This window comes from Pteropus medius, unplaced genomic scaffold (assembly GCF_902729225.1).
Source record: "Pteropus medius unplaced genomic scaffold, Ma_sr-lr_union100, whole genome shotgun sequence".
Lineage (NCBI taxonomy): Eukaryota > Metazoa > Chordata > Mammalia > Chiroptera > Pteropodidae > Pteropus > Pteropus medius.
This window is the reverse complement of record NW_024351646.1, coordinates 424,556-435,711: the sequence shown is the minus strand read 5'-3', so window position 1 is coordinate 435,711 and position 11,156 is coordinate 424,556. Positions and strand designations below refer to the sequence as shown.

Here is an 11,156-nt window from a genome sequence, read left to right as displayed (position 1 = left end):
CCCCATAGCATTTCTGGCCCCTGATAACTATCCCAACAGAACCCAGAGAGTCCTTACTCACACAGGGCCCAGAGTCTGGCCCTGAGCACTTGTTCAGGACCCAGGCTCAGCTGTCCTGTCATCTTTTCTGTGATAGGACCCACAAGCGCTTTCCTTAGGGACCCAGGATCCTGCCATCCACAATAAATGTCCCTGCAGATATACCCCAGGGGTCTAGTCCCTGTCCTCTCTCAGGGGCTGAATGTCCTAGGTAACTAAGAAGCTGTCCCTCCTCAGGATTTTGATCGTGGATTGGGACGTCCATCACGGTAATGGAACTCAGCATATATTTGAGGAGGATCCCAGGTGAGGGGCTGAAGCAGGGGTTGAGGTGTGGCCAGGGAGGTGGGCGGGCCACGCCTCAGAGGTGCCAGGCTGCTAAACAGCCATGGCCCTCCTTCCCACCCTGTCTCTGGCAGCATACTCTACATTTCCCTGCACCGCTATGATCATGGCACCTTCTTTCCCATGGGGGATGAGGGTGCCAGCAACCAGGTGGGCTGGGCCGCGGGCATGGGCTTCACTGTCAATGTGGCCTGGAATGGGCCCCGCATGGGTGACGCTGAGTACCTGGCTGCTTGGCATCGTGTGGTGCTTCCCATTGCCTACGAGGTATGCTTTAGGATGTATGTGACACAACTGTGTGCGTGGAAGCAGGTACGCATGTGTCTGACTTCTGAGTGACTGATCCTGTGAGACAGTCATGGGGACAGTGTGGGGTGATTCCGTGATGGCTTTTGCATATGTCTGACTGCGCACAGTGGCTATATGTGACTGCCTTCTCTGCAACTGTGAGGAACTTCTGGGTGTGCAGGGGTGGTCTGTGTATGCCTGGCTGTGTACATGTCCTGAGTGTACACCATCACCAGTGCCTATCTGTGTGTGACGGTAGCCCTGTGTGACTGCCGTCTCTGTGGAACTGCATGTGCAAGTGGGGGAGGGATTTGAGTATATGTGTTAAACTCTGTACACGTGGCTATTTCTACCATTTCTACTACCATTTCTCTGTGTGACAGGTGCTCTCTCTGATAGCCAACGTGTGACTTTCTGTATTTGGGAGGCTGTGTCACACTCATCTCTGTCTGCTGTGGCTGTTTGTGTGTGTCTTTCTGAATGGGGGTGGCATATATACATTTGCCTGACTGCATGAGTGGCCGTAGGTAACTGCATTCTCCATGTGTAAACTGTATGTCTGTGGCAGATTGTATATGTGTGGCTAACTCCAAGTGCAGATAAAGCGCCATCTCTGTGACCTCTGCAGACATGCATGTGTGTCTGACGATGCACTGTGGTTGTGACTACCTTCTGTGTGTGTGTAACTGAAATCATGTGTGTGACTGTGTGTAAGTAACCACCTCCTGTGGGCACAACAGTGTTGTGTGGCTTTTGTGACTGTGGTGATGGTATGTGTATGATTGTGTCTGTGCAGGGGTGACTATGGATTACTGTCCCCTCTGTGAGAAGCTGTATGTGTATGACTTCTACAATGTATGTCTGGTCTTTATGGGACTGATTGTGGGTATGTATGACTATATGTGACCATCTTCCGTGTGTGGTACTTGCATTGTCATTTTTTTATGATAGAAGCATATATGCACTTCTCTTTGGCACTATGTGTGTAAAACCATGTGTCTTGTACATGTGTGTCCCATGATTGACCCAGGAAGGGGAATGTGTGTCTCTTGATCTCACCCTCAGGCATGTGTGTGAGGACATATCTCTGTCTCTCTGTGTCTCATGTCACTGTCTCTTAACAGCTGAATCTCCATATCTCAGGACTCTACCTCATGTACCCGTCCATCAGTTTCTAGTGTCTCATGTCTCTAAGTCTGTGTGTGATGTATCCATGTCTCTGTGGATCTTTCTCCATGTCTCTCTGTCTTGTGTCTACACATCAGCCCCTTTGTAGTTTCAGGGCTCTGGTCTGTGTCTCCCAGCCTTCAGGTGTCATGTCTGCATCTCTCTGACTTGCATCTTCATGTCTTCCTTTGTCCTTATTTCAATGTCTCTAGGTCTACCTCACTTACTGCCTACCCAAGCCCCTCATGTCCATGCATTTCTTATTTCTCTGCCTCAGTTTAACCCAGAACTGGTGCTAGTCTCAGCTGGCTTTGATGCAGCACGGGGGGACCCGTTGGGGGGCTGCCAGGTATCACCTGAGGGCTATGCCCATCTCACCCACCTGCTGATGGGCCTTGCCAGTGGCCGCATTATCCTAATCCTAGAGGTAACTCTCTCAGTCCCTCTTCCCGTGGTGGGGGTGGTTTGGAAGACTTGGTGTCCTACCCTTTCTGCTGGCTGGCTGCAACACTCAGGGCAATTTTCTAAAATCTCCTTTGAGTGTCCCACCTGGGATTGTTGACACATACTGGGCATTAATAACAGCATTAACAACTTTCATTGAGTGCTCATGTGTAAGACACTCTTCTTGACACTTTATATGTATTATTAATTCATTGACAAAGCATCCTTCTGAGGTGGGGTCTGCTGACCTCATAATTTTCCTCTCTCAAGATCAGGGAAACTGAGGTACAGAGAGGTGTAGTGACTAGGCCAAGGCCACACATTTAATAATAGCAGTGCCAGGGCTTGCATTCAGGCAGCCTGGCTCCAGAGTCTATGCTTTTTACCACTACATGATCTGCCTCTAACAAGTTCCCAAGACAAAATAAATTCACTGACCTTTTGTAAATTACTCTGTGCCCCTGCCCCCGGGCCTCAGTTTCCTCATCTGTAAGATGGGTCATGGAAGAGTGCTGTAGAAGTGCTGTAGCTTATTACTATTATGCATTCTTCATCCACGAATTTAACCCTCTCAGCAATCTTATGCGCTAATTTTCACTACCTTACAGATGAAGACAGTAAGTCATAGAGATATTAATTGGCTGGTAAAAAGTCCCACAATGTGCCCAGACTGCTTGTGGCAGGGCAGGGTGGTGGTTAAGAACATGGACTCTTTCATCAGATAGCCCAGGTTCCAAGCCCAGCGCTGCCTCTTCCCAGCTCTTATGACCCCAGACAAGTCATTTAACCACTCTGAGCCTCAGTTTCTTTATCTGTAAAAAGAGCAGAGACTGGAGTTCCTATAGAGTGTGAGAAAAGGAGGTTCTCATACCAGGTCAGGACAGAGGTTCATGTAGAGAGAAAAACCAGTTTCTGTATCAAATTGGGGCAGGTGTTTTTGTGTGGGTGCAGCCAGGGGTTCTCATACTGTGAATACAGGTTCCTGTACAGATTGAGCACGTGTGGTTTGAGGATTAAATGAATTAATATGCATAAGGTCCTTAGAATAGGCCTAGCATGCAGCAAGCACTTAATGAACAACAGCTATTACTGTTACTATCAGTATTGTTATTGTGGTTATTATTATCTTGCACTTTACATCACAATTTGTCCTCCTCAACAACCGCTTCACACAATGGGTGCTGCCCCATCTGACAGATGTGGGTTCTACTCACTTGTCCCCAGTCCCCACCCTCTAGACTTGCAGGGCCCCAAAGTAGGATTAGGAGGCAAGATATCTTGCTTCCCAAATTCCCTGAGGACACACCTCCTCTTTTTCCTTAAAAAGGGTGGCTATAACCTGACATCCATCTCAGAGTCCATGGCTGCCTGCACCCGTACCCTCCTTGGGGACCCGCCACCCCTGCTGACCCTGCCACGGCCCCCACTATCCGGGGCCCTGGCCTCGATTGCTAAGACCATCCAAATCCATCGCAAATACTGGCGCAGCTTACGGGTCACAAGTGAGTGGGTGTGGTGAATTGGGGGCAATGGGGGGCTCAGGGGAGGGTGGGGATTAGAGGCAGGAGAGGAGTTAGCACCCACACTCAAGGATCTCCCTCCCATGGTTCCAGAATTCGAAGACAAGGAGGGACCCTCCAGTTCTAAGTTGATCAAGGAGGCACCCCAACCAGCAAATCCTGAGTCAGCTGAGAAGCTGACCACACTAGAAGGGAACATTCTGGATGCAAGCACAGAAAAGGACACCTCAGCATCATCTGTTCAAGAGTCTACTCCAGCCCAGACTAAGTCACAGACGGATGTGGTAGAGCACACTCAGGACCAGCCCTCAGAGGCAGCCAAGGGGGAACCCATGCTGGACAAGACCACCTCAGAGGCAGCCACGCCAGACCAGACCACCTCAGAGGCAGCCACGCTGGGCCAGACCACCTCAGAGGAGGCTGTGGAAATTGCCAAGCTGATCCAAACCCCTCCAGCCTCACCTGTGCAAGGAGCCACAGCCCAGATATCCCTAAGTAAGCTGACTGGGAATCTCAGGACCTTGGAACTAGACAACAAGGCTCAGGTAAGACCCACCAGCACACCCACATAGTAGGAAGAGAGGGCAAGAATCAGGCCTCTCGGATACATCTCTTGCCTCTGTGTGTCCAGGAGGCCCCAGAGTCTCAGATCCCAGAAGAGGAGAGGCTACTTGGAGAAGCAGCTGGAGGTCAGGACGTGGATAATTCAGTGCTGATGCAGGCCTTTGGGAACACTGACCAGGTGAGCTCAGGGAGTGGATGGGACTATGGCTTTCTTCTCTTGCCCATTTGTTCTTCCAGGTAGCATGTGTTGTAGGAGCATATAATGGATAGATAAGTCCCTAGCTTACTCAGTTTCACCCACCCAGGTCATGTTTTATGCTGTGACACCACTGCCTTGGTGTCCCCATTTGGTGGCAGTATGCCCCATTCCTGAAGCAGGCCTGGACGTGACCCAGCCTTGCCAGGACTGTGGAGCACTCCAGGAGAACTGGGTGTGTCTGTCTTGCTATGAGGTATGCAACAGAGGAAGGGGATGGGGCAGAAGTTGACCCCGGAACAAACCACAGGTGAGTGCTGATCCCTGCCCTGATACTCACTCTCCAACCTCAGGTCTACTGTGGTCGTTACATCAGTGCCCATATGCTACAGCACTACAAAGTCTCAGGACACCCAATGGTCCTCAGCTACGTCGACCTTTCTACCTGGTGTTACCAATGTCAGGCCTATGTCCACCATCAGGTAGGCCCTAGGCAGACCCTCTAATGTGCTCATACTCACTCCTCCCACATACTTCTGTGATTGGATAAGGGGAGAATGGAGGCCCTTCTGCATGTGGGATAGTCCAAGAGACAGGATGGTTGAGGGCCGGAGTAGGGGCAGCCTACTGGCTGAGGTAGAGGAGGTCCTCACTCTCTCTTACCTACTGTATCTTGCCTCCTCCTCCTCAGGCTCTCCTAGATGTGAAGAACGTCGCCCACCAAAACAAGTTTGGGGAGGACATGCCCCACTCACACTAACTCCCAGAACATGCTCCTCCTCTCATCTTGAGACCCAAGATAGACCAGCCTTAGTTCATTCCAACCTGTACCTTGGATGAGGGGCAGCCTCTATCGCATTCTGAAAACCCTTTACAACTCACTAATGGATATGATTTAACTAAATACCTGTAAGAGGACTGTGATGGTGACTTGTTGATCTGCCCCTGCCCACTGCCTGCTCTAGGGACTCTATCTACTCTGCCCTAGAAGGAAAGCGGAACCAGCTCAGTGGCCCCAAGAGAGGGGCTGATATCAAGAAGGTGATACTGTGGAGGGAGGGGGGATCAACTGGCAGGTATGGCAGGGTTACATATGTAATAAAGTACAAACTATTACAAAACCTGGAGAAAGTCTTTTAACCTTGAGTGGGTAGAGAAAACACTCCTGGCCAATATGGCTGATCAGTCCCCCTGACCAGCCAGTGCCCAAAAAACTGACTGGAAATGGAACAAGCAGCTTGACTGGTTCCACTGTAGATTAAACGGTGGAATCTGTGAAAAATGAGTGCCTGCCTTAGAAAGAGGAGCCTTACAGCCAGTCCCAGCTACACCTTGGGCTGAGAAGGCAAGAAAACTATCAGGAATTGTCCTCACCAGGCCTCAGTCTCCCCATTTATCTTTTTGTCCTGATTTTGTGTGTCTGTGTGTCTGTGTGTCTGTGTGTGTGTCTGTGTCTGTGTCCAGGTTTAACATACTTAGATTTGATAGTCATGGGTAGCTTCCTGGGGAAAGCAGTGACTAGGAGTGGAGAATTGGAGGATGATTTAGGGGTTTTATTTCTCTCACATAGTGAGAATTAATTTGGGAGTTTCCTGGCTTTTCTTCATGGCCACATTATGACCTATAGATGACTACCAGAGCCCCATCCAGTCAAGGAGACCCTTCTCCTTGAGGGTTGTGGCCATCTCAGCCCATCTTCCTTTTAGGGAGCATTCTGGATGCCCCACCCAATATCCCCTGCTTACATCTCATTGGTCAGAACTGTCACATGACTCATAGCTGCAAGGGAGTCTGGGAAATGTTTTAGCCTTGACATATATCCACTTCAAACTGGGTTCTTTCTGCCCAGACGGAATAACCATAACTTTTTCCCTCCAGGAATGGACACAACCCTCTCCAGCACCTCTTTCCCTCCAGGAACAGACACTACTCACTTCCAAGACACCAAAAAGCCTGCTTGAGGTAGCGCAGGCTCCATGGCCTCAAAAAGGCACTCGCAAAACATTTTCCAAAGTCTGGCCACTCAGGTCAAAAATCTGACACCATACACACACTAAAAACCCAAAGCCGCAACCCAGTTGGAGGCAAGGTAAGGGCCAGGTGCAGCAGGACACGGGGCTTGCAGGGAGGTCTGGCCGCCGCCAGCAGCACACTCCAAGCGGACCTCCTAGGTGCTCACCTGCAGGCGGGGCCAAGACCCGCGCTCACCCCAGGGCGGGGAGGGGGAAGGTGAGGGGAGGGGTTGCGCCTGTGGAGGGGCCTGAGGGCGGGCCGCGCATGCGTACCCCCGCCCCCACCCCATCCCCCCCAGCTCTGGGGCTGGTGCAACACCTCCTTCCCTGTCAGTCCTGTCAGAGCTGCAGCGGGTTCGGGTCCGAGCACTACCGCTTCTCTCAGCACTAAGGTGAGCCGGCTGGCTGGGCCCCCAGCCTAGCCCCAACCTGGGAGGGCTTTCCACCTAGGGCTTTGGGGGCGCGACTGAGGTGGTGTTTGCAGGTATCCTTCCCCTTCCACTGCCCCTCCTCGGGAGCCAGCCTCCATCTCCCAGCCCCTCTGGCGGTCGGCTTTGTGGAGGCCAAGCTGGGCCAGGGGCCGCGCCGGGCGGGAAGCGGTGCTGTGACTGAGCCTCAGGGCGGGAGAGAGGTCCCTTCCCCACCACCCTGTTCCCCCTAAAGAAAAACTGGCCAATACGGTCCAGACTGAGCACAGGGTCAGGATTTTAGAGTGAAACTTGGGGGGTCACTCCACCCCACCCCAGTCTTTCCACCATACCTAGCTTAGTCATGGGAAGTGTGACCTGGTGAGGTTGTCCCGAGCTAGCCCTGAAAGGGGGATTGTAGGAACTGCATTAGTGGTCCCCCACCCCCACTTTCTCCCTTAATCCTGCCCCAGCTCATCCCAAGATCAGTGGGGGAACACAAGGGACACCTGGACTTGGTTCGGGGCGGCGGGATGGTGTGGTGGGGGGTGCGTGGAGTGAGGGGAGAAGTCCCGCAGTGTCAGGGCCGCTGTGACACTCCAATAGCACTTTCCACCGCCAGTGGTTCTGTATTATTGTGAAGGGTGAGACTTCTGTTGATCTCTGATGGGCTGTGGGACCTCGGGCCAGTCACCGCCGTCCCTTCACTTCTCTGCGCCTTACTGTTCCTCATTAATAGAGAGGCCACAGTGATGATAGCCCAAGCCTCACCGGGGTGTCAGGAGCACTAAGTGTGGTCATGGCAGGCGGGTCACCTAGCACAAGCTAAGCTCTCAGTAAATAATACCTACTGCTTTTAGGATCATAGTCACAGTCATGGCGACTTTCACCAAGAGGGAAGAGCCCATCTCACATGTCCCCACTCTTAGATTTCCATCTGCCCAGGCCCAAACTGAGGAGTCATCTTTGACCCCCTCTCCTGCCTCTTAATCTCTCAGCAAATCCTGCTAGTTAATTCCACCTTCAGAATATACCAGAATCGGACCTCTCCTCTCCACACCCACCGTCATCTCCAACCTGGTCTACTACAGTGCCCTCTTCATTGCTTCCGCCCTCGTCCCCTCCTCTCAGTCCTCACAGCTAGATCTTCTCCCTCTTCCTGCCCCCCTCCCAGAACTCTGTCCTCTGTTTACCTCTTTCCTCATCACGGCCCCCTTCTTTCTGGATGAGCACATCCAATAACTAGTTTCAGGGATCTCTCCGGGCCGAGGATCCCATGGCTGGATCCCCTTGCTTCCCTACCCTGACCTCCAGCTCCCAAACTCAACAGAAACCCCCACGGACACATGAAACCCCCATCTACTCCCAAGCCGCCACTGCTCCCAGGTTTCAGAGAGACTGGTAGCAGGCATTAAGGTGCATTTCCTGGGGCCACACATTGAATAAGACCAGGATGTGTATTGAATGAGTTAACGGGTGATTTTCTATTAATAGCTGCTAACACTAATTGAGCGCCTGCTGTGTGCCTATCCTTTTCTAATTGCTTGGTAATTTACTTGCTTATCTTGTTTATTGTCTCTTCCTCACTTTCAGAATCTAATCCTCCCAAGGACAGAAACTTTATTTTGTTCACTGCCAGGTCCCCACCCCCACACCTCTCACATCCCCCAACCTCCCCTCTCCACACACACCCATTACAATGTCTGGCATGCCAGAAGCTTCTTGAAGTAATGAATGAAAAATTATAATAAAAATGCTAATATTAACCAAGCACCTTCTGCATGCTAATCATCACCTGTTGCTGGAATATCTTTGTTGTCTGTCTTCCTGACTAGATTGTCATATTTTTGAGGGTTGGGGTTTGTTATCTATTCTTCCCCCACCCCCGCCTTCCCACACAGTAGCAATATGTTGAATATCTAGATCATGGCTAACGTACCTCATAATTTGCTTATTTATTTGGTTCGTTGTCACAACCTTTTAGAACATAAAAACTCCCTGGGGACAGGAATTTTACTCCTCACATGCTATATTACAGGCATTATGCTGGGCTGGGGTTCAACTGTTCAAATTTAAAATCAAAACCGACAAAATCCTTGCCCTCCCTCTGAAATGGGGCAGGACTGCTAATGAGCAGAGGGTTCCTTTTTGGAGTGATGAAAATGTTCTAAAATTAGAGTATGATGATGATTGCACAACTCCATGAAAAAACTAGAATTCATTGAATTTTACAGTTTAACTAGGTTAACTTTATGGTGTATAAATTATATATCAATTAAGCTGTTTTTAAAAATCCCTGCCTTCACAGAGTTTATGTCACAGAAGGGAAAGGGAGAATAAACAACATAGGTAATATATACAGCATATTAGAAGGTGATTAGCACACACTAGGCATTCAGTAAATGTTGATTCAATGATACCAGCTGTCCCTTGCCCCCAAATGGTCTCCTTGCCTAACCTACTCTCCCGCCCCGCAACACTGTTGTCTTCCTTCTCTTCCAAGTTGCAGGATCTGCTGTGCACATCTCTTCCCTGGGCATGGCGCTACCAAAAAAGCCTAGCATGCTAGATCTGAGCCTGAGCACCGGGAGCCTTAACACCCAGGAAGAGAGCCACAGTGCTCCAGCACCCTCTGAGAATGTTCGCAAGAAGCTGCCCGAGTACAAGGCGGTGGTGGTGGGTGCAAGTGGTGTGGGCAAGAGTGCGTTGACCATCCAGCTGAACCACCAGTGCTTTGTAGAAGATCATGACCCCACGATCCAGGATTCCTACTGGAAGGAGGTGGCCCTGGGCCAAGAGGGCTGCATTCTGAATGTGCTGGATACGGCAGGGCAGGCCATTCACAAGGGCCTGCGTGACCAGTGCGTGGCTATTGGGGATGGTGTGCTGGGTGTCTTCGCCCTCGATGACCCCTCATCTCTAACCCAGCTGCAGCAGATGCGAGCCACCTGGGGCCCTCACTACACCCGGCCCCTTGTCCTTGTGGGCAACAAGTGCGACCTTGCGAATACCACCGGAGATATTCGTGCCACGGCTATAGCCCTTGCAAAGAGCTGGGGGGCCCCCTTCGTGGAGACCTCAGCCAAGACACGTCAAGGCGTAGAGGAGGCCTTTTCCCTGCTCATCCTTGAAATCCAAAGGTTCCGGGAGACCATGGCAAAGGAGGCAGGGGCAGGTAGAAATAAGGCCCGGCACCGGAAGATCATGTGCCGTTGTGGCTGTTCCTTGTGCTGAAGGTCTTAGTCAAGAAAAGTGGACCCTCCCCCAGGCCAAGGGTGGTGGTTCCTTGACATATGACCCCTGAGCAACTAGCTATGTGGGACACTGGGTGTACTGAGGATAGATATAGGCTCCTCTTCTGGGGAGGTTTTCATTTGGTGACAGGATTTTTGGTAATGTGGGGCATACTGTTATATTCTGTCAAGTTGAAAGATTTTGTGCAAAATTAAATGATATTCTCAGGTTTCAAAGCTGCCTCCATGCCAAGTGTTATGTGGATGAGAGTGAGACTGGGAAGAATGTTACTTGAATTGTGAGAATTATTTCATTCAAGAAATGGGGAAACTGCTTGTGCCAGGCCCTGCTTTAGGTACAAAGGGTGTAGAGGCAAACAAAACACTTAAAAAAATTTCTGCTCTTGGACATATGACATAAGGCTATGTATTAAAGGCAGGTGAAGGGATAAAATGTGACAGGTGGTAGGTCAAGGAAAGCCTTACTGAGTAGGTGACATTTGAGCAAAAACTTGCAGATAACTATGGGTAGAGGGAATAACCAGTTCAAAGCCTACAACCACAAAACAGCTACCAACACATAAACTCCTAATATCTTCAGGGCTGGGTAAGCATACAGATGCAATGGCCTCTATACTACATAACTAATATACATCCTATCCTCCAACCTTGACAAATAACATTTTCTTAAGGACCTTGGGGCCCAGGTTCTCATTTCTGGTACCCCTCAGTTTCAGGCCAGAATGTAAGTGGGTTGGGAGGGTTGAGCACTGGCTTGCAACCCAGTCAATTTCCCTTCCGTAGGTAGCCCCTCCCCACATCAGGAGGCACCCGAGTGCAGGTAGACAAGCCACCCCTCGGTCCTCAGGAAGATGGACCCTAGAAGACGCTGCTGCCGACCCTGAAAGTGGCTCCAAAGACTTCTGGGCTTCCCATACCCA

The 11,156-nt window shown here is 50.7% G+C and overlaps 2 protein-coding genes across 7 annotated transcripts in view; both read left to right on the top strand.

Annotated features, from left to right (window-relative positions):
* The window catches only part of HDAC6 (histone deacetylase 6), a 19,656-nt gene extending 13,024 nt beyond the window's left edge, over positions 1–6,632 (top strand). For 4 of the 5 annotated variants that reach the window (XM_039843737.1, XM_039843742.1, XM_039843740.1 and 1 more), the window contains exons 21-29: positions 277–345; positions 459–651; positions 2,117–2,266; positions 3,611–3,785; positions 3,897–4,348; positions 4,435–4,545; positions 4,673–4,819; positions 4,917–5,045; positions 6,442–6,632. In XM_039843737.1, coding sequence (XP_039699671.1) covers positions 277–345; positions 459–651; positions 2,117–2,266; positions 3,611–3,785; positions 3,897–4,348; positions 4,435–4,545; positions 4,673–4,819; positions 4,917–5,045; positions 6,442–6,603 — 1,588 coding nt within the window. In that variant the 3' untranslated portion in view covers positions 6,604–6,632. Of the gene's footprint in view, positions 1–276; positions 346–458; positions 652–2,116; positions 2,267–3,610; positions 3,786–3,896; positions 4,349–4,434; positions 4,546–4,672; positions 4,820–4,916; positions 5,046–5,254; positions 5,691–6,441 lie in introns of those variants that run through there. The other variant, XM_039843738.1, reaches the window with a different exon arrangement.
* ERAS (ES cell expressed Ras) lies at positions 6,567–10,452 on the top strand. 2 transcript variants are annotated; one of them, XM_039843746.1, is made up of 3 exons: positions 6,567–6,652; positions 6,910–6,967; positions 9,486–10,452. In XM_039843746.1, the coding sequence occupies exon 3, from the start codon at positions 9,521–9,523 to the stop codon at positions 10,214–10,216; it is 696 nt and encodes a 231-aa protein (XP_039699680.1). In that variant the 5' UTR covers positions 6,567–6,652; positions 6,910–6,967; positions 9,486–9,520; the 3' UTR covers positions 10,217–10,452. The 2 variants fall into 2 exon arrangements, with proteins under 2 accessions (XP_039699680.1, XP_039699681.1); XM_039843747.1 differs by lacking the exons at positions 6,567–6,652; positions 6,910–6,967 and adding an exon at positions 7,581–8,398.
* The last annotated feature ends 704 nt before the right edge of the window (positions 10,453–11,156 follow it).